The sequence below is a fragment of the Ochotona curzoniae genome, unplaced genomic scaffold (genome assembly GCF_017591425.1).
Source record: "Ochotona curzoniae isolate NIBS_2020 unplaced genomic scaffold, NIBS_Ocur_1.0 contig_832, whole genome shotgun sequence".
Lineage (NCBI taxonomy): Eukaryota > Metazoa > Chordata > Mammalia > Lagomorpha > Ochotonidae > Ochotona > Ochotona curzoniae.
The window spans coordinates 5,746,246-5,773,140 of record NW_024466580.1 but is presented as its reverse complement, the minus strand read 5'-3'; the positions used below and the strand labels follow the sequence as shown (position 1 = coordinate 5,773,140).

The following is a 26,895-nucleotide window of genomic DNA, read 5'->3' as shown; positions in this document are numbered from 1 at the left end:
GCCAACCAAGTAGGAGACTTGTGTTGAGTGACCAGCCTGGCAGATTCTTGCCTGTTTTGGATAATTGGGAGAATGAACCTGCAAGTAGAAGTTCTATCTTTCTCTCTGCTTCTCAAGCAATTATTTTAAATATAAAAATTAAACCAGGGTGGGCATGTGCAATAGCAATTAAGATGCCAATTAGGACACTTACATCCTATACCAGGGTATCTGCATTCAACTCCCAGCTTTGTTCCTGATTGCAGCTTCCTGAGGATACACGTCCCAGAGAGCACTTGTGGAGGCTCAGATACTTGGTCCCTGCCACCAATGTGGAAGGCTCAGATTGAGTTCCTGGTCCCTGGTCTCCATCTGGCCATATCCTGGCCATTTGGTAGGCATTTGGGGAGTGAGCCAGAGTGTGGGATATGAAATCTCTGTTTCTGTCTCTCTAATACATAAACAATTTTATTTTAAAAGATAATAAAGGCAAGACAACTGACACCTGGCACTTCAGCCACCCTAAGCCTCTAGCCAGGCCCATCCCAGGCTGAGGATGTGTCTGCCCTTGCCCAAGCTGCCCAGAACCAGACAGCATCAAAAGACCCCACACACCACGTCTCCTCTTGGAGTTGGCCTCACTCCTCCAGCTGCTGTGTGAGAAGCCAGGCCTCTTTTCTGGTTTTATTTACACCAAGAGATAAATCCGCTCCAAAATCTTTCTCGTGGCTTCTGGAATGAGTCAGATTAAGTTAAATGTATGCCTCAACTGACCCTGTCCTCTGTCCCCACATCTCCCCTCCTTGGGGGCCTGAAGTGTGCACAGGGTGTGCCTGCTGCCCCACACAGAGAGCAGCAGCATTGGGTGGGAGGGAGAGGTGAGACTGGAAGAGGACTCAAAGACCCCATCTGGCAGCTCAAACTCAGGGCCAGTATGAGGAGTTTGGGATTGTCTGGGAACCCAATAGGTGGCGCGGGGACAAAGGCAGAAGAGAAAGAGCCCTTCTTCATTTTATAAATGAGTTGGGTTGGTAGGTATCTGGGGTCTGACCTGGAGGAAAATACTAAGGAATTGCATATTCAAACGGTGGCAGCTCAAGAGGGTGAAATATATTGTGTGAAAAGGAGTCCACCAAAAAGATATCTATCTTGATTCCCATTTTTAATTTAAACCTAATGAAAAACACATTTTGCATGCTGTCTTGTTCCCACCTGCAGTCTCAGCTGGTCAGGCAAAGGTGAGGGGGTCTGGCAATTAAGCTGGGGTGAAGTCTTATCCCTTCCAGGCCCCAAGCTGACCGAGAAAGGAGGCTGGGATTCCAGCAGAACAAAGGGCCCCGAGGGCCCTGGACTCAGAAGCCAGCCAGGCCTGTTGTTGAAAGAGTGGAGATAGAGCCAGCCCTGCGCTATTGACTCAGCACGCAGAAAGGGAGACCCGTGTTCAATAGGCTGCCCGTGAGCGGGCACTGTTGAATTCTATGGCAACAGCAAGGTTGCAAACAAAGGCCTTGGCATGGGGACCCTGAGGCCCTGCTCCAGGTGTCCCAGGCGCAAAGCAGGTTGGGTAGAGAGCTGTGGAGCTGAAGCAAGCTTCAGGCAGCACTCTGCCCACCCCGCCCCTCCAGCTGCAAGCCTCCCCCTTTCTGCCCGCTTCTGTCTTCTTTTAGGCCCAGAACACTGTCCAGCAACAGACAGGCTCACAGGCAGAAAACCCTTGTGTCCTTATGTTTGGGCTTTGAGGAGGCCAGTCCGTGCTCGGCAGCAGTCACTTCAAGCTTTTTAAGAGCAAAGATCGCCCCAAATAGACATACTGACATGTATGCCTGTATACCTATGTCCTTGCTACCAAGATCCTCTACCAAGTTCATAGAAAATGCATGTTATTTTAAAAATACATGGATTTCAAATATTTTACACCAAAATAAATTTTTCTTTTAAATTTTATGTCATGAACTTTTTTGTTTACCTATGTAAACAAAGAACCCAAGAAACAGATGTTTTCATTTGTAAAGATTTATTTATTAATTTGAAAGGCAGATTAAGAGAGAGAGAGATTGCCATCTCTGATTCACTCCCCACATGGCTGCAACCGCCAGGGCTAGGCCAGGCCTGAGCCAGGAGCCTGGAACTGCATCCTCCACTGTCTCTGTAGGCATGTTAGCAGAGAGCTCAAGCAGAAGTAGAGTAGCTGGGACTCAAAGCAGCACCCCTATGGGCTGCTAGTTCACAGAGCAGCATGACCTGCTGTACTATAAAGCTAGCCCTTGGAGACAGGTGTTTGAATAGAAGCATACCACACAGAGGTGTGCAGAACTCACAGATGTGCAACTCAAAGAATTATTCAGTGTGAATCCACACACCTGTGTAAGCACCCCCAAGCCAAGGAATAGAAGAGGAACCCCAGTTCCCTCTCTCCATCACCACCAAACTCCTCCCCAAAAGCAAGCCCACCCTGCCTCCCAACACCATTGCAGGTCTTGCCTGTTTCCTGCACGTATTCTGGAGACTGCTGGGGGTGTTGGGCTGGGGCTGGGAAGGGGATTCTGCTCACTGCATCTTGCTGCACTAAGGACGTGCCTCTGGTGAGTGCTGATGTCCTTGTCCGTGAAGGGGTTACGAGGCAACACTGGCTCTGCATGGCTCCTGCCGGGACTCAGGGAGGAGCAAGAAGGAAAGTGTCTGGTACAAAATGCGCGTGCCTTCCCTCCTCTCTGTCATGGCCCACTGACTCTGACCCACTGGTGCAGGAAGACGTGGCAGCTGAGAGCTGTTCGGGCTGAGCCCAAAAAGAACTTCAGAGCTGGAGAAAGAAATGCAAAGACTAGAATCAGGGGAGGACCCTGCCGCCCCAGAATGAGTTCCTGTAAGAAATGCGTGTGCCATGCCACCCTCGATAGCCTGAGGCCCTGGTTAAGAAAAGGATCCAAAAGGAGCTGGAATGTGGGTCCCTTGGGAGAGAGCCCAGCAGCCCCCGGCAGCTCCTGCTAAGGGCATGCGGCCTTTCCTTCTAGGAGTGAAACTTGAGCCAAAACCAGTCTTCAGGGCAAAATCCTTTGCTGAGGCTACCATGAAATAGATATTTCATGCAGGCTTCCCAGAGGTCGTGCAACCCCTTCTCTTGGCTTTCTGAGTTTCCTGTGGAACTCACATGTTCCCACAGAACTTCCAGCAAGGGGGAAGTAGAGTGAACATGGTTTAGGAAGCTGCATGCTCTTGGCTTCCTCTGCTTTTAAGATTCAGGCCCTTTAGGGCTTTGAGACAGGGATTTTTTTTTCTTTCTTTGCACCTGCAAGGAAGTGGAGGTTCTTCTGAATTTTCTTGGAATATTCTGTCCCATTTCTGATCCACCTTCTGGTCCTGGAGGATTAGTTCTCATTGCAGCAGAACCCACTCCTAACTCCAACTTCAGAGGACAACACTGATGCTCAGGTAACTGGTGCCTAAAGGATTTTCTTCTTTAGAAGTGTGGCATTTGTGGGAGAGGGACACGAAGGCAGCAAATACCATAGCTACAATGATTTATTATTATTATTGCTATTACTATTAAAGAGAAAGAGACAGAAAAAGAAATCTCCCACTCATTGACTCCCCAGATACCCACGACAGCCAGGACCTAGGAAGTCAGGAGCTAGGAACCCATCCACACGTATCCACATAGCGAAGACCCAAGTGCTGGAGCCATCACGTGCTGCCTCCCAGCGTGAGCATTAGCAGGAAGCTGGAATCCAGAGCAGAGCCTGACTTGAACCCAGAGCCTCTGATGTGGGATGCAGATGGCCTTAGCACCGTTTCAATCACTGTGTCAAACACTCACTCCTATTTTATTTAATCTTCACAACTACCACATCAGGCAGGTATGATCATTAGCCCATCTGACCTGTGGCCCAGAACGATGGAGTTCACAAAGCCAGTCGGAGGTCAGAGGAAGACCTCTTTGTAAGCTCTCATTGGCATACTATATAGTAAAACGAAGTTGCCCCAGTCTCACTTCGACCTTGATGTTCTGGAGGAAGGAACAACCAAACGTCACTTGTTCTTGGATCCCGCATTCCCTTGACCACCTCAGTTTTAAAATGGTACCCACATAGCCACACATTGGCAACAGCAGTCCCCATAGCAGAGCCACCTCATGCCCCGCCCCCACTCCTGGTTTTCATCTGGAACTGCTTCAGAGCTGAAAGAAACAGGCACCCAAGCCAGAAGTCAGAGGGTCTGGGCAGCAGGAGGATTCATACAAAATTCTGTTCCCTGCAGTCTGGCCTGCTAGAACACACATTTTCTGGGAGGCACACAGCCCAACGCCCACAGCTGGGTGAGGCGGCGACTCTGCCGCCGTGTCCCTGTCATGAGTGCAGACTAAAAATAGAAGCGTCTGACAGCCCTTCCCCAGCCTGGCACCCAGTTGGCGCCCTTGGCCGTGGACACCAGGGGAGAGGGTTGTTGAGAAAATCTTTTTCCTCCACCCGAAACACACGTGTGAGAGTTTATGGCATCCTTTGTCAAAGCAGACCCCAGTCCCAGTGGCCCTGTACAATTTCCCCAGGAGAATCGCAAAAATGCCTATTACCAAATACAGCACTGGAATTAACGCAAAACAAAGGAAAAGCCCAGTTTGAAGAAAGCAAGGAAATTGTGTTTTATATGCAACAACAACAACAACAACAAAATCCCTTTAAAATACCACCAATTACTACCTGATCCAGCATAGGAAAGCATTGATGTTTAATGTTAAAAGATTACAGGTCAGAAAGTCAGCTCTCTACATCAGCATGCTTTATTCATTTAACACTGCAGCTGTGCTGCGCTTGTACAGCCTTGCTTTTTCCTCCTTGACATTCTCTAACCAATAGAACACAGCCACTGTTTACAGAGCACATGGATTGTCTGGGGTATTGTAAGTGACCTGGAGATGCTTTATTCTGCTTTGCTTTGTTTGTTTTTAAAGTCAGAGCTACAAAGAAAGAGAGAGAGGAAAGGAGAGAGAGAGAAAGAGGGAGGGAGAGAAAGAGAGAGAGAGATTTCCCATCTGCTGGCTCCCTCCCCAAATGGCCACAATGGCTAGCACTGAGCCAGGCCAAAACCAAGGGCCCAAACACCTGAGCCATCCTTCACTACTTTTCCCCCTAGACCATTGCAAAGAGCTGGATTAGAAGTGGAGGCAGCAAGACACAAACAGACACTCCTATGGGATGCTGGTATTGGAAGGGGCACCTCTTCACTCACTCCACCACACTGCTGGCTCCTAGAGATGATGTCAGGTGCAGACCAGGAGGTACACAGGTCCTATGCCCATCTGCTATTTCCTGTCAGGGACTCTAGCATCTGTACATTTCAGTATCAGTGTGGCTTCCTGGATCCAGTGTCCCACAGATACTGTAGTCCCATTGCCCTCATGTCAGCACATTATTCCTGATGCTTAGCTGTTTCCTCCCAGACAGAAGCAAGGGGAGGCAAATTCTCCTGCTTGGAAGAACTCCCTCTTAACTCCCAACATGCCAGTGGCACGTATCTTGTAAGAGAACCCACGTGTGCATGCATCCAGATATCATTGCATCAAGCAGTGGGACCAGCTTCTCTTCAGGAGACATGCAGACTGCAAGCCACAGACCACGGACTGTGGTCTGACTCACAGACAAAACGAAACAAAAACTAAGCAGACTGCAACAGTCCCTGTAGACAGCAAGTAAAGCCTCAACTATTTACTATCTGGCCTGGAGACAAGCAGTTCGCCAATGCCTGATCTGGTTCACTCCTTTCATTTTTCTGATGAAGAAATCCCAGTCTAGACATGCAACGTCAGTTGCCACATGCACACAGTGTGGGGGGGAAGGACAGACATCCACGAAGCTGCCACCACAGTCTGCATGCCAGGTTCCCAGCAATGGATCACAGCAGCTTGTTCCTTATCCTCCAGGGGGTGTGGTGGGCTCTGCCCTCTTCCCACTGCCCACTCCTGCCCCTCCCTTCTTCTGCTCTCATCTGCTCTTGGTCTCAGAAGGTTTTGGTTACAAGATGTTCAGGGTTTTTAAAATATATGTTTAGTTATTTATCTATTAGTTGAGAAGTAGACATACACACAGAGACAGGCAAGCGGACAGTTAGAGAAAAAAAAAAGGGGGTGGAGAAGTGCCCCACCTGCTGATGTACCATACCTCACCCCAGCCCCCAGGGTCTGCCAGGGATCTAGACTAGAGGCTAGGAATTTAACCACTTAGGTGATGGAAACACAATGGCTTAAGCCATCCACTGCCTCCTAGGATGTGCACTTGCCAGAAGTTGCAACTAGGAGACAGAACCAGGCGTTGTGCCCTGCTACTCCACTATGGGACACAAGCATCTTAATCGACACCTTAAGCACGAGGCCAAATGCCTACCCCTGTGACCTGTTTCGGTTCTTTCTTCCAGGTTCACTGCTGACCTACAATACAAGCTCCCACACAGACCAGTCATCACGGCTGAGTGTCAAAGAAGGTGAGCCTGTTCTCCCCCAGGATTAGCTTCCTCAGGTAACACGCAGGGAGATGCAGTTTAAGACTGGAGTGGAAAACCTCATGTCTCTGTACCCACTTCCTTATTCCACTCATTTTCCCCCTTGCATCCTAGCCAAAGTCTTCCGACTTGTGTAGCTCTTTGCAAAAATACAATAAGGTTTTAAAATGTCTGGTACTCATATCATTAAGATAGACTCTGAAGTTGCCACCCCATGAGTGAAAACTTGTTGTTCTTAAACCAGGTCCTTTCAAGGCCTAAAAGTTCTGGAGTTTTCTGAGTTGATGACAATGAACTCAACATGTGCATCTCTTGACAGTTTTTCTCAACAGATGCTATTGACGTGGGTTCATGTTCAAAGCGATGGTTCTGTAACTCGACTTCGGTTGAGAGGCAGGCAAAGCCAGGTCCAGCAGTAATTCTTGTCTCTGGGGTCTTAACAGATACCACACAATTCCCTTTCCCCGCATCTTCATAAGATAATGTTTTGGGGAGTGGCTAAAGGCTCTGTTGTACCTTAGACATTTAAGCATGATTCCTAGACTTACTGTGAAATCACAGGTGAATAAATAATTAGCAATCAGGAAGGCAGAAAAGTGTCTTCCTGTGGCAAAAGGTAAATCCAGCAGGGGGAAACTGCTGCTGGTACTGGCAGAACAAAGGGGGGATGCTCCACTCTGCAACCCTCTCTCCTTCCGTGTGTGTGTGTGTGTGTGTGTGTGTGTGTGTGTGTGTGTGTGTGTGAGAGAGAGAGAGAGGGAGAGAGAGAGAGAGAGAGAGACCTGTTATTGGGTGGGATGCAAGCATCACTTTTTATTTATTGCGTATTGAGTAGTGTAACACAATGTAAGGGAAGAGGCTGGTCAGTTCCTCCTGGTGAATGGAGTGAACAGAGAGGCGAAGATTCCCACGGGTCTTACCCAAGGTTGATGAGGTAGGACTTTGTGTTTCCTGCTAACAGCTTATAGCTTGATAATCACCCAAAACCTTCAGTTGGGGAAATACACAGCCACACGAAGCTGCTTTAAAACTTTGTTACTATTCATTTCCTTCTTTCTCCTGAACTACCCCACACCCATACCGTTGTTTTGTCTTTGCAAATCAGATGGGTGGCATTTTTTCATGAAAACTTAAATTCTACAAATTGATCTTGCAACCAGTCACATTTTACCTGATGACCTGTTTGAGCAGCTTGCATGCTGTCTGAGATAGAATTTATGTCAGTGAATAAACACTCGAGCGTAGAGGCTGAAGGGCACCCTTTACATGCTTTGGGAAGTCACCTCGTCCCCTGAGGCTTCATCTCCCGCCGTGTAAGGGGCTGAATCCGAGTCCAGCACTGGCTCTGCAACTCTTGGCATCTAGGAGTCACAGCGTGGCTACACATCCATTCTCTCCACTTTGATTTGCTTTACATATTTTTGAAACAAAATTTTTTATTATTTTTACCTGACATAATGATCGTACGTATTTATGGGTAATGTGGTACTCAGTGCACATATCCCCTCAAACAGTCATTTCCTTATGGCGAATCTCAGAATCCCCTCTGCTAGCTACTTTGATAAGCACCTTGCATTATTACGGACTGTGAGCATCGATTTTCCTATGGATGGTGACTGGGTATCAAGAGAATCATCTCTCATTGCTCTTTCCCACTTTCCATGTTAGTCTCCAGTAACCACTGTTCTCTTTGTTTCTACAAAGAAAGTTTGTTTGGATTGCACATGTGAGTGTAATTGTTCAACACTGTCTTCCTGTGCCTAACTTTTTTCATGTGGCATGTTATCTACCAGGCTCATCCCTACTGATACAAAAGACAGGACTTCATTCTTTCTATAGGCTAAATAATATTCCACTGTGAATACAAAGCATGCTTTCTGTGCCCATTGATGGATTGATTCTGTACCCTTGATGGACACTTAAGTTGATTCGTGTCTATACCCTAATTGTTTTGCATACAGTTCGAGACTTGGTTCTTGGAAGAAAAGATGAGAGAGAGAAGAGAGAGGGAGAGAGAAATCACTGGAGAAGGGAGGAAAGAAAGGGTGGAGAGGCCCTAAACAGTGTTAGAATGAGCCAAGGAAGCTCTGAAGCAAGGAAGCTCTGGGTGCTTCCGACACAGGGGTTTCAGCGTAAGTTTTAGTTTCAAAATCGGCTCAGCTAAATTCCAGTGTTTTGCTACCCAACTCCTTCCTCACTGAAGGTCTCGGCACCAGGCTCCCTCCTCTACCTGCCAGCGCTTCCTTCCCTGGGTTCTTTTGTGTTGGGGAGTGCATTTGTACTGCTGCTAGCTCATTCAGGCTGATTGCAGAAGTGGTTCAGTCCCGCTGGGTAGCAACCCCTCTTCTGAAATAAATTAGCTGTAGTATCCAGGCAAATGCACGTGGCCAAGGGCCTCATTCAGGTACTGCTGGGCACTTATCTCCCAGCATCGGCCATGGCCTCTAGAGGCAACTAAGTCTGCGCTTTGCAGGTGCACCTTTTGTCTCCCATAAAGCTCTGCACTTGTGCTGCCTTGCTCCGCTGTCATCTCCCCCACCCTCTTTGCGAGGTAGTCTGATTCTGTATGAATGACCCAGGGACCCAGTGTGCAAAAACAAAGCACATTAGCAAGACAAAGCTAGCCAGCTTCCCTCTCCTCACTCCACCCTCCTCTCCCCACCTCTCTCTCTCTTCTCTGTCTTGTGCTCCACTCTAATAGCTATCTTTAGTTTGGAAATATTAAATGGCAGGAGGAGAAGGCATCATGCAGCTTTGGCCCTATCCTCACACACAGGTCTAAACAAAACCAGAGTTTGTCAAAAGCACTCATGCTGTCTGTGTGTGCACGCGCGTGCGCACACTCCACAAAGGGCAGGTGCTGGCATCATGCACAAAGGAAAGAAGCTAAAGTGATGATGTTTATTAATGTGTCTTCAAAGCACTTATCAAATCAGAATGCCTTTTTACTGTAGGATGGGGTAAATACCCATCAAGTTTATCTCTTGAAAAAGGCTGCCACCTCTAAGGGAAACAAAGCTGGATTTTAAAAAATGGATTCATAACAGTCTTTAAGCTCTTTACATAGTCTGTGGATGTGGGTTGGTCCAGCCTGAGCAAAACTCCCTCTGTGACTTTCTTTATCAAGGTTAGTGCACAGAAGTGGAAGCTGTCATTTAGCGTTTCCAGCAGCAAACACAGCATCTTACAGCATCCTGGGCACTAGCATGTGCTCCGCTTTTGTTCCTTGCCACATCCCTGTGAGGAAGGTGCTTCTAATACTGTTTCGCAAAGGCTGAGAGGTTCTGTAATATGAGTGGCCCCCTGAAGGATGCACAGCTTTCAGCAGCAGAGCAAGGATGCAAACCCACATTGCAGATTCAAAATCCCTCACTTCAACATTTGACACCTACGATGCTTTGCTATTCCAGTGCCAGGTGTTTAATTCCCTGCCCTGGATCCTGACTGCAGGTGACTGCCAGTGCAGACCCTGGGGAGCAGCAAGGGAGGGCTCAAGGAGTCGCGTCCCTGCCACCCTGTGGGAGCCCTGGAGTGAGTTCCCACTTCAGCCTGGCCCTGACCCACCAGTTAATACATATTTGGAAGTAAATCAGAAGATAGAATCTGTCCTCTCCCTTTCTCTCTTGAATGTATTTTTTACATCCCTCACTTCAAATTATCTTTCTGAAGAATACAGCCTTCCCATCCCAACTACCTTTGCCTTGTCACAATTGCAGCAAGTAGTCTAAATGGGATATGGTCAGAGATTTGAATAGTATTTTTGCATTGTTTTTCTCTTTCTTGCACCTTTCCCACTATCTTCTCCATCCATATCTCTAACTATTCTCGTTCCCAAAGATGAACTCACATACAACCTGTTCTCAGCACTGCCCTTCCCGGACATTATAGGGAATCACCTGAAGACCTCAGTAAAAAAGAACTGATGGCCTAGGACAACTACCATATGACTCTGACTATACAGCATAACTAGAGCAGATAAATTCATGGGGACAGAAACCAGGATAGTGGTTACCAGGGACCTGGGGAGAAGAAGTGGAGAGCTATTGTTTAATGGGACCGAAGATTCCAGTATAGGGAGATGAGAAGTTTCCAAAAGTGGATGGTGGTGCTGGTTACCCAGCAATGTGAATGTACTTAAGGCCGCTGAGCTGACCAGTTAAAATAGCTTAAACAGTCCATCTTATATACACTTTACTGAAACAAAAAATGCAAAAGTATCAATTAAAAATGCTAATGCCCAGGCCCACACATGACCAGTTGAGTCAGCATTTGCGGTGACTCCCCGTTGTGCTTGCCCCTCACGCTCTCCAGACTGCTCTGCTAGCCTGTGGCTGGCCCTGAGAAGCCCCACCTGACAGCACAAACCAGGACAGAAAAGGTACCCGCATGGCTGGCCCAGGCGCGCTTCCTTAAATGCTGGACACTTGCATTTGACTTGTCTGGTCCTTTGTCATCCCAGACAAGGAAGAGCAAGAACAATGGGTAAATCATGAGGGTATGGATGAGTGGAGGGCCTGGATGGTTACAGTTAGTTTGTTTCTTCATGGTCATTGATCTTGTCCTTGATTTTGACTTTATATCTAAGAAATCCAGTTATCTTGTTATAATTGTTTTATTTATTTGAAAGGCAGAGTGTGAGAGAGAGAGAGAGGCTAGAGGAGATCTTTCATCCACTGATTGAATGTTATGATGGTTAAGCCTTACACCAGGCTGAAGGCAGAAGCCTGGAACTCCATCTGGGTTCATTGAGTACACCCTGAAACTCCACTGGGTCCATCAGGGACCCAAGTACTTGAGCCTTCCTCTGCTACCTTCCCAGGTGCACTAGCAGGAAGCTGGATCAAAAATGGAGCAGACAGATCTCCAAGTGGTACTCAGATGTGGGCTAATGGTTTAATCTGTTGTGCTGTCACACTGGCTCCAGAAATTCTAGCCTTGAATGCCCTTATTTAGTTCTCTGAAAATTAAGCATGGTTTTGGTAAATTGACCCTGCAGTGGGGTTCTAGAAGCTAAGTGGCCTTTCAAAGACTTCTGCATTGTGGAGCTGGGGCTACTGTCTCTCCTCCACGCCTCCTCCAGGCTGTCCTGGTCACAGATCTGAGCTTCACTTTGTTTTTCTGGGCTGACCCTGCCTTGGGGCATTCCCAGGGTTCTCTGCGGTACTGGGAGCACGTAGGAATCCCTTCTTCAGAGCTGCTTTGCATGCCTAAGCCCTCATTTCCTTAGCTGCTCAGGCTGAATCTGTTTAAATACCTCTGACTGTTCAAAAGGCAGAGGATATTGAGCTGCTCATTTATTAACTCCTGGAACTCATAAACCTGCCCAGGGCCTGTGGAGCGCTGAGCTTCTAGCCCCAGCCTGGGAGCCTCCCAGGGCCTAATGTTGGACGAGAAACCCCTAAACCACAGCCCCACTGCGGCTGGTGTCTGCCTGTGGCATCCCATCTCCAGCAGCCGCTTGGCTAATGGATAAAAGGTCTGTCTGCTTCCTCATTCAGTGTAGGAAGGAGAGGGTTGAGGTGACCTCTGTCCTCCACAGTGAAATGTCTAGCCATCACTAGAGACCTTACTAATCAGGGCCAGCTCCTCTCTGGCGCTGTAACAACTACTTTTGTTCAGGATTCTATTATCTGCCAAGTTTTTTTTCACATCCTTTGCATCCTTGAGCCAGTAAGACTAGTATCATTCTCATCTTCATTCTGTAGATACTGAAATCACATGCAAGGAGGTCACAGGGTTCATTCAGGGTCAGCTAGGTCCTCAGGCAGACCAGGACTCAAATCCAAGCCTCTGCTCTTTTCCACCCTCCCCTCCCAGTGCCCAGACTGCTTTTCACACCAGCAGTTTAAGTGTCTTCGTGGAAGCATCCTACAACATCTTGATTGAGTACTCTCAACTGGCAAAGGCCGATGTTGAGTTCCCCCTTGAGCTTGAGAGCTTATTGACCAAGAACTGGAGCTCTGGCGCACACGTGACCCTGGAGAAGGCGTTTAGGTTCAAAAAGTTCACAAAAGATAAAAAGAAATGTACTTTGATACAGAAGATCTTTTTAAATTCTTGCATGGTTTTTCCCCCATGACATGCACATTTCATGATCTGTTTGAAGACCTCATGCTCATCAATTACAACATCTTGGGCACCACTTTCTGTAGACTTTCTGAAGTTTCCTCATATAAAATGAGAATTATCCTGTCCCTTCGTGAATGGTACGGTACTCATCAGTAGCACAATGTAAATGAGACATCAAGTGCTGAATGAAGGTTTAGTATTAACAATAATAATAAACTATCGTAATGTATTGCAATGAAATTTATAATAAAATTGTTATTGAAAACTAATGATAATACTTTAAAAATGTTTTATTAAAGAGACAGAGTTCTCTTTCACTGATTTATGCCCCAGGCAAAAACTAGAAGCTAAGGATTCAATCTCAAGTCTCCGAATCTAAGTCTGCCACGTAGGTGATGCGGACGCAAGTACTTGACCCATCACCATTGTGTGCATTCACAGGAAAATTCATTCCGGAGCTAGAACTGGTCGTTTAACCCAGGCACTCCATTTAACACCGGCTCCCCAACTGATGTCTTAACTGCTCAACCAAATGTTCTTCCACATCACATTCTTTCTCAGAGTTTACCAGATGCCAACACAACACCCAGGATTGCGAAGGGAACAATATATCATAAATGATACCAAAGAGTAGTTAAACACATGTTAGGGAGATACACCAATGAGGTTTTAGGAAGAATGTGAAACTGTCTTTAATTAAACATGAAGACACAGACTTTCTCCATGGACAATCTCCATGGACAATCAGAGACAAAAATGTTAAAGTTGTATATACATGCTGAATCTCTCCTCTAAAACAGGAGGTTTGAGGTCTGAGTCCTGAGAAAGTGTGGATCCATCGAGGTCACACCAAGTGAAGACAAATGCATTGAGACACATTAATTGCTAAATGTTGTAGACATTCACACCTTAGCCAAAAGGCCGAGAAGCGATAGATATTGTAGCATTCAATGCTACTTCTGCAATCCACGGCATTCATTGATACACGCCCTTCACGCATTCCTCTGTTCCTTGACTTACTAAGAAGCTACTCTGTGTGAAACTCCAAGCTGAGACCTCAATCCAGCTAGCCAGCCAGCCAGTTGACAGATAAGACAGTCTGTGTCCTAGAATAGGGGTGATACCTCCCCCAATCCTTCATGATTTGATTTTAGGGGTCAGAGTGAGAGATAGAAGTTTCTAGCAACACAGAGTCAGCAGTAGATGTATTTTTTTTAATGTTGCCTACTTTTTTTTTACTGACTTGATAATGAGTTAGCAATTTAACAGAATGACTTATTTAATTGGATGAGTAAGGTGTGAAATCAGTATTTTCAGTCAGTTGCAGACAAGGATATTTAGATTTTTTGAGGGGGACTCTATTTTATTTTGACGATCTTTACATAGTTGATTAGGGCACAAAGGGTCAAGGGCCACAGGAAAGTGGGTAAGACCTTTGTTTCCACATTATTATTATTGTTATTTTTTTTTAATCTGGGGTAAATGGAAAGAAAAAGGGAGAAGCCCTACCCAGCCTCCCACCCATCCCAGGTCCCCAATGTGGGGCATGCTCTGAGGGTCCAGCAGTGGATATTGATAAATGTGAAGGGAATGGGTACCAAAGAAACCAGTGTGCAGATCTGGGGGCAGTTCCCACATCCAGTGTTGAGGATGGGAGCAGGTGAGTCCCTGTGGGAGCAACCATGACCTCTGTGTATGTCTTGGGTGTGCATCTTGGGCAGGTCCTGCAAGTGGGACACTTCACTCCTGCTAGGAGTAGGGAGCCAGGGATCAGTGCAGTCATTAGAACGTAATGGAATGGGTGGACTAAGCTAAGATTGCTTGTGAGTGCCTGGCTATTAGCACAAAGTGATAGGTTTAGAGTCCAGAGGACTCTTTTCTCAGCTTCCTTGTGTCTTTGACATTTTCCATGGTGTAAAAGATGCCCATGAGGTTGTGTGTGGATGGAAGATCTGTTGCAAGTGAGCAGGGGATCTTGGCTCCTAGCTGTGCACCCTCTGCACTGTCAGTGAATGAGGGCCATGCGAGGCAAGGCTTCTGGAGTGTGGGCCTTTGGGGTCGTCCTACATGTGCTTTCATGTGCATGTGTGCAAGGGTGGGTGAGCTGCGAGCTCGGACTGTGCTGCCTCATGTAGCAGCCGCTGTGGGGGCTGGTCTGGAACACGTGCACCCAAAGGAAAAGGCTGGTAATACAGTGAGGTAATCGTTGTTATTTATAGGGAGTCAATAACATCTCTTATGGAGCAGGTTGCGTGGCTGCACGGACTCTCTCTGAGCCAACGAACATGTACTTGAAATGTGAGGGCATTGAGACACCCTCCCCCTCCCCAGAGAGACTGTTAAGAAGAGCCTGTGTCATTACATGTTTTCTCTTTATGATGAAATACCCCTGGTCCATTCTTAGAAAAAAAAAATTGCCGGATGGCTTTGCATGCTGTTTCTGAGGTCCCAACACAAGATTTATGGTTCGAGGGTAGACAGTAGCTTAGGCTCTCCATTTTATTTTTTAAAAATTGTTTTCCTTTGAAATTCCACAGCTGATGTTTTGTCTGCTTTCTATCTGACCCTCTTTGGAGAGTTGCATTTCTTTTTCACCAGAGAGATTAGAGAGAGAGAGAGAGAGAGAGAGAGAGAGAAAGAGGTGGTGGTGGTGGGGGGGGACAGAGAGAGAGAGAGAGAGTGAGAGAGAGAGTGAAGGAGTTGGAAACAAAGAATCCTTGTCTCTGAGCTGTAGCAGGCAGGAAACCCCAGCCCCAAGGGAATTTAGCCAGCCAGCCCTGTCCCGGAGTCAAACTCCAGCTCTCTGAATTCAATTTGACAGCTTGTCTGGGACACTTTCTAAGTAACCATTATCCTTCCTTTCTCTAAGTAAAAGAACTGTTATTTCTTTCTGTGGGTGTGCTGCATGCTCTGTTATTGCACACGTGTGGGTTACACTGCGACGAAGACACACTTTCTCTAAATTATTGGAAACAGTTAGCCTGTTTCCCAAGACAAGTGTAAATTTGTTCCAGGATAATGAGGCAAATGAATTTAATAGTATGCCTTTGCTTCATTAGAGGCGGTCTATCCCATCAGAGGAGGGGTGAGGTGTTGTGTGTGTGTGTGTGTGTGTTTTATTCCTTTGAGAATTCCTTGGAGACATACACAAACAAAAACAACACCCAATGATAAATCATTCTCTTGAGCCTCTGTGTTGACTGGTGATTAACTGACTGATGGTTTTAAAGAAATGCATCCCATTGCCCTTCAGTGTGGAGGGAACCCAGCTGCTCCCCATCATGTACAGCGAGGCAGGAGCCAGCAGCCTCCTGCACAGTAGAGGTTGCTGGAACAGCAGCTCAGCTACGGATGAGCATATAGAGCTCTAGGGGGCACTGCTTGAGCCTGGGAGCCAGGCCACACTGGGTGAGTGCTGTGAACTTGGATGTCATACTGTGAAGCATTGGGAAACACACACCCAGCCTTCCAGCAGGCTCCTGTTGGAAGGCAACTGAGGGGTGACTAAGGTGTGCATTCTAAAACTGTCGCCAGAGTTCAGAGGTATGACAGCTTTGCCCATTCAGGGTCTGACTATCAGCTCTGTTTTTCAGATGTGAACACATTCCTGTTGAATTTCTCTCGATACTCAGTTTGGAAATTTCTCCATTCTCCCTCTGCCTCAGTAGACCTTTCCGCCCACATTTCACTACCCACACCCTAAATCTAGATTCTAGGAAACTTGGATCAGAAGGCAGACCATGGTGCTTTTGATCTTGTAAGACTTGGGGTGTCCTGGAACTAGAAATTTTGGGGTGGATGCCTGCATGAAAATGACAAGCCAAATGACTCACACCACTACTCCACATTCTGCTTAAGCCCAGAATTCACCACACTCCACTCTGGCAGGTGGACCCTCTCTTCACTCCCGTTGAGTGCCTGGTATGGTGTGACCCCTCGACTTTTCACCTCAAGTTTCAGGTGCCTTTCCCTAAATCTCTGCTCCCTATACCACCAGCAATTCCTCTGCAGCTCTGATCAGCTCTATCCCTGAGCTAACAACAGGGCTTCCAGGGAGTGAACTTCAACCCCATGATGGCAGTCAGTCCCCTCTGCACATTGGTCCACTTGCTGGACCAATAGGCTGCCCTCATGGCCTTGCAGTGTGGTTCGAGGATGTTGCCTGTGGAAACTGAGGGAAGAGCCAGACCCACTGGGGGAATCCCGGACAATGACTCTCAGACTTTCCACGTTTTTGAGAAAGATTCCTTTTTAATCTGAAAGGCAGATTTTACAGAGAGAAAGAGGAGAGGTTTTCCATCCAGTGGTTCATTTCCCAAACAACCACGATGACCATAGCTGAGCAGATCCGAAGCTGGCAGCCAGGAGCTTCTTCCTGGTCTCTCACATGGGTGAAAGGTCCAAAGTACTTGTGTCATTCTCCCCTGCTTTCCCCAGATCGTAAGCAGGGAACGGGATCAGAAGTGAAGCTGTCAGGACATGCACTGACATACATGGGATGACCATGCCTCGGGATGGAGGATTAGCCTGATGTGCTACTGTGTGGGCCCTTCCTTTCCTCCTGTGTTTCATATGGCACTACAAAGGACAAGGGAAAAAAGAAGTAGTTTGGGAAGGAAAGATTTTATGAAACAGCATGGTCAATAAGCATTGCAATTGCTTTTTAAAAATTCTTTCTTTTTATTTTGAATTATGTGTTACAATTTCATATAGATTGGGACTTCCCCCCAAACTCCCACACCCCCCCGACAGATTTTCCCCATTTGACTATAGTGGTATAATCCTTCATAAGGAATTATAATTGCATCAGTCTCTTATTTAAGTGTACCCCAACATTGCTGGTACAAGTTTTAATCTTAAACATGAGGACTGGTGATTCAGTAAGTGGAGCTGTGAAATTTCCCTCAGATTGCAGAAAAGCGGCCCGTTATCCCCATGAGCAGTGCACAGGGGCACTTCAGGATGTTTGTGAAAAATGAGTATGACAAACACAAGACAGGGATCTCAAAACTCGTTGGGTAAAAATAAGCTTGTCTTGTGATTCCAGTTCCCATGAACTATGGTTCTCTGGCAGGAGAAAGAAAGGCCGTCAGAAGGCAAGCACTTCGCCTGGTGGTGAGGATGCCATGTTGGGATATCCGCAACCCATATGGGAGTGCCTGGGCCAAGTCCCAGCTCTACTCCAGCTTCCAGCTCCTTGCTAACACCCACCCTGAAGAGGCATGAGCTGGTAACTTATGTCCTTGGGTACCTGCCACATACTTGAGAGCCTGACCTCTTCCTGGTCCAGCCCTGGCTGTTGCAGGCATTTGGGGGAAAGACATTATTTAATGGGAGGTCTCTTTACCTGTTTGTGTATGTCCTCTCAAATAAATAAATCAGGGAACATTTTGAAAGGAAAAGGTCTCAGAACCATGAGAGAATAATCTTTTTTTAAAAAAATTGATTTATTTATTTGAAAGACAATTACAGAAAGAAGGGGTGTGTGTGTGTGTGTGTCAGAGAGAGAGAGAGAGATCTTCCATCTGCTGATTCATTTCCTGAGCAGCCTCACTGGTTGGAACTGTGCTGATCTGGAGCCAGTTACAGAAGTTACTGGCCCTCCTTTCTGAAGATGGCGTGGGTCATCTTCTGCTACTTTCTAAGATGCATTAGCAGGGAGCTGGAGGTAGAGCAGCTGGGACCACAGCACCAGCCCCAAGAATCATCTTAAAGACATTTTCTAGGATGTTCCAGCCACTCCGAAGTCTACCAGTTGCAGGTGGTAGGTGAAGCACAGGGAAGAAGGCCAAAGCTGAGCCTTCCTGTGCTCGGAATGAGCTCTTCCCACTGGTTCCAAAATGCCCCCTGCCTCCCATGTCCCCACTACTGAGTTCCAACACCTTGCTGGAAAAACCGCCCAGCTCCCTCACTTGGCACCAGCTTCCCTTCTGCCATCACACAGCCATTGCTTTTCTTCTTTGAGCCAGGTTAGCCCCAAGCACTCAGTACTGTGCCTGGCTGCTCCTGCTTTCCTATGCTGGCCTCCCTGCCCTTGTTAAGCACGGCCGTGGCCCATACCTCACAGGACCATCCCCCCACCCCCCTGCCACATGTGAAAGGAAAGACCCGCTCTGCATATTCATGGTGGCACCAAGGAAGGCACCATCCCTACTGCGTTTTAATAGAGAACGATGATGCTGAGCATGTCTCTAAGGCAAGGGCACGGCACCAGGCTGTGGGGATGTAGTGTGGAGCCACCTGTCCTCCTGAGCCACCCTCCCTTGGGCTCAGGCACTCTTGACTGCCTGCACCTCTTCTACTGGGAGGCATCCCTGGGACTTGTCACTGAGCAGATTGTAGTACACATCTATACTCGCTTCTCAGAGGCCACTCACGCTTCATGTATGGGCCACTGGGCCTCATCTTCCAAATTCATCTCCACACCCGGTACTGTGACTGTTTCAGCTTTGCCCACCCCGCCCAATTTCACTATGACTTGGATATTCAACCCCCTCCCACCAGCCCTAACTGCAGAGAGCAGAATTGCATTCAAACTGAAAGCAGCCTCCTGTGTAGCCCCACCATGTCATCATGGCTTGTGGTCTAATCCAGAAACTGAAAGTGACCCCTGATGGCTGTTTCAGAGAAGAAAAAAACGGATCCACAAGTGTTTTGGATAGCCACTAGTGGCTATCTCAACCCAGGGCATTCCATATGCATCTGTTTTGCCTAATGTATTGATTTGAAAACTTCTCGACAAGAGATTTTTTTGGAGAGCAAGGATCCTTTGCCATATTTAAAGGAAGCTTGTTTAGTCTCTTCTCATTCATCACTATCCCCCTATCTCTGTCTTTCTGCCTGTGTCTCTGACAAGAGAGAGACAGAGAAGCCTTCCTCCTGGCTGATGGAGGTGGGTGGATATGGGGGCATCCTTCTGGGAAGGTCAGGTATCAGTAGCATCATTGTTATTCTACCCTGAGAACTTTCCCCAAGCTCTTTGAATGGATGTGACAGCTCTCTCTCTATGCAGAGAGCCTCTGGGGTCATAAAAGAGCATCTTGCTCACGAAATAGCCCTGCGGGAGAGAGAGAAAGCCCTAGAGGAAGCAATGCTGAGGCCAATGACAGTCACCAGCAGCCGAGAAGGCTTTTTCCTCCCTGGTCTCCTGATCTGTCTGTACAAACAGGCAGAGACTAAGAAGCTTAACATGCTTCCTCTGGGGAGAAGACAGTTAACACCAACAGTCCCTTTATCTGTCAAGATCCAGCACACCCTCAGAGCCCGTCCCAAGACTTGCCTGCCCCAAAATACTTCACCTTACTCCCAAGGACTACAGTCTCTAAATCCCAACACTCTCTCAAGCTATCTAGGAATCTAATTGGTGATTACCCTGTTTGTTTCTGAGCTTTGGGGAGTAAATCCTTGGAAGGAAGAACTTCCTCTCTGTCTTTGCATCTCTCTGTATATCTGACTTTGCAATAAAAATAAAATAAATCTGGGCCCGGCGCGGTGGCGCAAGTGGTTAAAAGGTCCTCGCCTTGCACACCCGGGATCCCATATGGGCGCCAGTTCTAATCCCGGCAGCCCCGCTTCCCTTCCAGCTCCCTGCCTGTGGCCTGGGAAAGCAGTCGAGGACGGCCCAAAGCTTTGGGACCCTGCACCTGCGTGGGAGACCCGGAAGAGGCTCCTGGCTTCGGATCGGCATAGTATCGGCCCGTTGCGCTCACTTGGGGAGTGAATCATCGGACGGAAGATCTTCCTCTCTGTCTCTCCTCTCTGTATATCTGCCTTTCCAATGAAAAAATAATAAAAATAAATCTTTAAAAAAAAATAAAATAAATCTAAAAAAGAAAAAAACAAAAAAACAAAAACACTACAGCCCCTCTCCAAGCCCTGTAACTGTTTGGTCCGTCCATGCCCTTGACAGCCAATGGATCCACCAGGAAGAAAAATCTAGTTTTTGTCAATCTATTTATTCAGTCCTTCTACTCCACTAAAGAAAGAACGAGAAGAAAGTAGCTTTGGTTGACACAAGAATGACTACCTTTTTAAACTTCTGAAGATTTACGGTTATGAGTCTGTAGGATCCTCTAGAGTATAGAAAACATTTTCACACACACATGATCTCATTTATTGTCTAATGATTCCAGTGAGGGTTAAACGCATTGCTTACTTTTCCAGACTCTTAAACTTAGGAATAATTTTCCTCTCATGTCTACCTGTTACAGACTGAGATTCAGAGACATTAAGTCACTTGCCTAAGCTCATACCACCCACTGCTGGCAGAGCCAGGAGGTAACCCAGCACCTCCCAGCCTCCAATCCACAGTTCTTTGCAGTGAGCTATTTCCCTGTTTGGAATAGATTAAAGAGAAATTATGGAATCTTGTTCCATGGAAGTCTTGAAGTCTTTAACCACAACACTGACAGTGCCATGCTTGATACAATTTATAGATCACTGTTCCAATGAGATGAACAGTACTCATGATACAATTTTAAAAAGTCTTTGATCTTAAAAAAAAAAAAAAAAAAAACCTTTGGCCTGCCAGCAAAATAATTGTCAGTGCTTCCCCGAGTCCCAGAAGAGTTAGAGAAAGGCAGTTTTGATGCTATGAGTCATATTTTCAATGTCTATTAAAATTCTTACAAGGCCACCTAATGCTGTCACTGCAGCTTTGGGCTTCCAGGTCTGTGTTGATTTGCATGTCTGGCTCGGATAATGCTGGGGGTCCCTTCAAGTCCGCAAGGGAGCCTCTGCGGTGTGAGGAGGCCACAGGCTGCCTACCAGAAACTGGTTGGTTCCTTTTCTCTTAACCACTGTACGGATGCAGGGCTCGGGAGCCGAGGATATTGTGTTCACCTGCAAGGCTTTTCTTCAAAATGAGCTCCCCTGTCCACCTCTCCCTGTGTAACTCCAAGTTTGCCCTTTTCTACAGGCAATATGCGAGTCATAGCAAGCATTCGGATTTTAAATTTCTTGACTGGAATGTGTCAATCCTAAATCAATCCAAGTCTAAGATCATAGATTCACTCTAAATAGGCAACCATTGGTTGGCTTTTTTAAACAGTTTATTTGCTTAATTATGTATTTGAAAGACCAAGAGAGATTCCATCTGCTGTATCCCCCTCCAAGCGTCTGCAACAGCTGGCGCTAGGTCAGGCCGGAGCCATAGAGCCAAGAATTCCATTTGGAGTTCCCACATGGGTGGCAGGGACCTAGGCATTTCAGCCATCATCTGAGGCTTCCCAAGCACACATTGGAAGGAAGCTGGCTAGGAAGCTTCAATCCTGGGCACTCTAATAGGGGACACAGGCAGCCCGAGTGGCCGCTGAGCCCACTGCACCACAACATTCCTCCCCAGTTGCCTCTTTCTGACTGGAGCTTTGTCCCACCTTTCAGTATTTCTTATTCCAACGTTAAAGTGACCCTTTCAAGTTGCTTGTTTGTTTAGCTACCTTTTCTATATTTCAAGATAAAGCAATTCTCACTAGATAAAGAACTAATCCAAAGGAACTAACTTGCCCTGCAAGCTGTGAGAGCACTATTTCGTGATTTGGTCACTTTTCAAGAGAACACCATGGAGTTGCAGAAAACTCTACAAGTTTGTGTTTCCAGCGGAGCCCTCCCCCTGCAGCACTGCCTTCCTCCCTCCCCAACATTCATCATTATGTAACGTACAGTGTAGTTCACTATGTCTTTTGAATGTAAGCCTCACAGAGAAAGAGTGTTTATCCGGCTATGATCGTATTTACAACACATAAATGTGTCTAGCTCAATGGTGGACAGTCCATAAAATTTTGTTGAATGAATGACTACATTGCAAGATATAAAATACCAATTAAATCCAGTCAACAGGTGTTGCTGGGAGAAGAGGTCGAGAATCAGTTTTGCGGGGGGGGAGAAGCAAAGGTGATTAGGCTACAGTGCTTCACTTCTAAAAGATTACATTCTAGCAAGGGAAAGAAATTCAATGAACTCCACGAGACGACTGACAAGTCAATGGAAGTACACAAAGAGCAGCACACCAGTGAGCCCTGTAGAACTTTGCAAGCAAAGAATGTAAATACTGAATTGTTAGGTAGGCATAGGCTGGCCCAGACAGAGAAGGCTACCACCCTGGAAACATTACAACACAAGAGGGTGAGCCCAGGGCTCTCCACAGAGTAGAGGGCATGGAGAAAAGACCGCCTCGCATTTCTCCTCAAGGCTGGTTACCTAAGTGAACTGTTATGTTTTCTTTTTCCTACCTGGAATCCTTTTAAACCAAAGGCAGACTTAACCCAAGAAATATGCAATTTAGTTGCATCCATGAGGGTCAATGTGAAGGGGAATTTTGGCAAATACCCAATTAATCTAGTCAGTATGAATTGCTTTTCCACATAAGGCTGGCTCAAAACTCCCACTTTGAGGCTTTATCAAAATAAATAGATCCTTTAGACATCTGCGTCATTTAGACATGGAGTCTACAGAACAACGAAAGAAAGCAGTGAGCCTTGCGTGACTGTGGCAAGGCCATTCCTGGCGAGTGTGCCACTTAACTGCATGGTTTTCATATTTGAAAAAGAAATTCATTTCTTTCAAGTATTTTGCTTGTCTGGCTTTTTTTTTTCTCTCTTGCACATATAATATCTTAAACAGTGTCTCCATTATACTCCACACAGCAGGGCGGGTTGTGTTTGGATTCTAGGACAAGATCCTTGAGTAAAGGAAATCTGATCCAGGATGTGTGTGTGTGCATGTGTGTGTGCGCGTGCTCTCGTGTGTGTGTGTGTGTGTGTGTTTTGATAGCTTCCAAGTTTGGGGAAAGCTGTGGTTGTTTCCCTCCTGTGGAGGTCTTAGTGATGGTGAAGTTCCTCTGTGGCTCTCAGGGACATAAGATGCCAGCAGATCAAAGTCCACGTGGCCACCGGAGAGCGAGTGGAAGTGAGCTGAGGCCTCAGCCTTGAGCTTTAGGGCCAGCCAGGAGGGGGTCAGTGGGGAAGAAAACTGCCAGAGAACATGGAGTTCTGTACCCCAGGACTGTACCTGCAGCTAACACCTGTCTTCTTGGCTCCTTTTCCTGTTCAAGCCCTTGCTTTGTGAGATCTAAAACTCATTTTACCAAATTAGACATTATCAAGATACACCCAACCCTGAATAAGTAGGCAACTTTTTAAAATTTCCATTTATCCAATGTTTATTTGATACTCCTAGCAATCTGCTAAATCATTTGTTAATAATGCTTGTTTATTAAAGAGTTATTTGAAAGGCAGAGTTATGGAGAAGGGGAGAGAGGTAGAATATTTCACTTACTGACTCACTCTCCAAATAGCCGCCATGGCAGGGGCAGGGTCATGCCAAAACAAGGAGCCAGAAGCTTCTTTTGTGTCTCAAATGTGGATGCAGAGGCCAAAGACTTGGGCCAACTTCTGCTGCTTTCTTAGACACATTAACAGAGAGATGGGTTGGAAATGGAGCAGCTGTAGTGTGGTTCAAGCACAAGCTGTAGTGGGATGCAAAAGAACTAAGCACAGGCAATGGTTAATCTATTATGCCACAACACTTGCCCTTGCCAATGCTTTTTGAAGAAGCATTAGTATAAGGTTCAGAGAGACTGAGTAGACGGCAGGGCTATGTGATCCCAAATGCCATGTCATATTGCAACCCTAAAGATAACCTCAAGGTTCATTAAGGGTCTTAAATCCTGCGCAAGCTATACTTGCTTCTAGTACAGTTTCTTGGCGATTCCAGGCAAGAGGGAATCATGGCTCACATGCCCCCTGGTAGAACCAAGAGCAAGGGTGACACAGAGATGGTAGCAAAGAGGGAGTTCATGAGGCCCAGCATGTGTATGCAGATGAGGGCACAGCATGACAGAAACCTTAGAGGGAAGCAATCTGAGTGGGACACATGGCCAGCAGAACCTGTTTCCCCTCTGGGAGGAGGCCCTGTGGATGACAGGAGGACTAAGAAACAAGAGGGCTTTCAGAGCATCTTCTAGGCTAGTGTGATTCAAGCTGTAGCCAGTCCTACAGGCCTCCAAGGCCAACATGGCTCTCACCTGCTTAGAGGATGGAGCCTGACTTGTTCTTAGAAGTCAAGGATATGAGATCTGGGGCCCTCACTCCTGTGAGCTTCTGTCCTAGGATTCCTTACTCCTTCCAGAAAAGAGGTCTGGGGCTGGTGACCCAAGCGTCCGCTCGGCTGTGAAAGGTCCACATTCAGCAACTGGGCTTCCTGGGGATAAACAGGGTGCGTTCTGCCAGCCTTCTCAGCAGCCACCAGAAATGCAAGGAGAGGTTTCAGGAAAAAAATTTGTCTTTTTTCCACCAAGTCATCGAGAGAGAGAGACCAAGTGTCGTAGGGGACGAAGAGAGAGGCTTTTGTGTGCCGATGTCACCGCGTCGTTAGCCTCCGGGTGAGGTCATGACAACATGGAGAGCCGCATGTTGGCTGGTCTGGGCCTCACACAACCAGTGGGAGACAGCGAAGCAGACAGGGATCTCTTTGCTGAGCCTCTGGCCCTATGTCTAGAATCAGTCTGAAGCTTTACTTGCAAGCTGAGTGAGCGCTGGTACGCGCCTGTGTGTCCAAGGTCAGGTCCAGAGAAAGCTTTCCCTTTCCAACAGGGACTTTGCAGGATAACTTCTCCACGCTCACATTTCCCTACCCTGGGAGGCTCCCTTGGAAGCCAAAAGGCTGGTTAGTGTCAGATTCAGCCACACGGAGCATTGCATAATGGAGATACTGTTTAGGCCGTCACATATGTGAGGCTGAGTTCTCCACAATAGCTGCCAATGCCATGATTGTCCACAACAAGGCTCAGGCTTCTTTGCTTTGGCAAAAGCCAATCTCTGTACTGCCTGAAGCAAGAAACCCAAGGCAAAGCTCTCGGGTGACTCTTCTGCGAAAGAAATCACAGGGAGACTTGTCATCTGCTGCACTGGAGAGCCAGGAGCATCAGCCTCCACGCAAGTCAAAAGTGAGTTTGTCAGCTCAGGCTGTGATGCCTGAGGACAGAACCATCAGCCACCTTCTGAGACTCATGCGCTCAGCCCAGAGGCTACAGTTTCTGCACACAGCACCCCAACTGTTACCTGGAGCTTGTCTTTTCCTGCAGGGCTGAGAAGCTGAGCCAGTAAGCGTCAGGCTCCTCAAGGGAGAGTGTTCTGTTTGAATAGGAGCACTGGGTTAGCTCCTGGTGCAGTTTTACCACATTGGTTATAGACATATTTCTATTTATATGTCTGAGACTAGACCTGATCATGCTGCTAAAATTCCTCTTGCCTGACTTTTAGTAGGAAAATAAATAAATACTCATTGCCACAATGACCTCGGTTAAAATGATAGAGAATGTGGGCCACTTCAGGGAGTGGTATTCAGTCCTTGACTACCCCCAAAGAGAGAATTTTTTAACCTCTGTCCTGAAAATATGGGGGGTACTTTAACAAAGCTTGTGGAGATGGAATTAAAAGATAGGCTTATTTGAGTGCCAAAAAGTATTAGACCCATTCATGGGAAGGGTCGTCCAAAAGTTCCTGAAAAAAATGTGTACTATAAAAAAAGCTATGCATGGATTTCAAACTCTTTTTGCAGCAAGACAAACATATCTTTTAATTCCATTTCCAAACCCTTTTTGAGGTCCCCTAGTGGCTGATTTGTTCTCCAGGGTACTCAGGGTCTATATGGTCATGCTTTTTAACTCCAGGCTTCACTCCACTGGAGGCTCCATTCAAAGGGGGAAGAGTTAGTGCAGGATCTCTGGATTCACTTCAACTGGTGATAAAAAGGACAAGGAGAGGCATTGTTGTACCTTTAGCAAGAAAGAAAATGCTGGGCTGGTTGAACCACTCATTCCTCGAACAATGATTGATGCTTGCTTCACACCGGACACTGCTCTCGTGACTTAGAACAAATCCGAAATCATGACCTAGATCTCTGCCCTTGCACATCTGGTGTTCTGGTGGGAAACCAGACCTTAAACAGTGCACATGAATGAATGAACTGTTGATTAGCTTAGGCCATTAGTAAGACTAAGAAGTAGAGCACAGTCAGAAGGATGGAGAGGAGGGGAGGAGGGAGAAAATGTGTACATGCTGGACTGGCCCCCATGTTTCTGGGTCTGAATGTTTTTTAGGTATATGATAAGGACGCCGGTTGTTCTGCTTATTGCTGACATTTGTGGAAGCCAGTTTGCTGCCAGGCACCTTCGGCCAGGCTACCCTGATTCTGCAGCCCTCTGAGAATGCCACACTTGGGCTCTTAGTCTTGATCTCATCCATCTTCACACTTGACTTTCACTTGGCTCTTATGTTGAGTCCATAGCCCAGGGAAGCCCAGTACCTCTAACATGCATTTGTTGAGCTTCATCGTGAAGGAGCCCAGGCTGTTGTTCAT

The 26,895-nt window shown here is 46.9% G+C and overlaps 1 protein-coding gene across 3 annotated transcripts in view; it reads left to right on the top strand.

Annotated features, from left to right (window-relative positions):
- Positions 1-26,895, top strand: part of FLI1 (Fli-1 proto-oncogene, ETS transcription factor) — a 122,158-nt gene that overhangs the window by 84,601 nt on the left and 10,662 nt on the right. For all 3 annotated transcript variants that reach the window (XM_040992676.1, XM_040992677.1, XM_040992675.1), the window contains exon 5: positions 6,385-6,450. In XM_040992676.1, the coding sequence (XP_040848610.1) occupies positions 6,385-6,450 (66 nt within the window). The remainder of the gene's footprint in view (positions 1-6,384; positions 6,451-26,895) is intronic.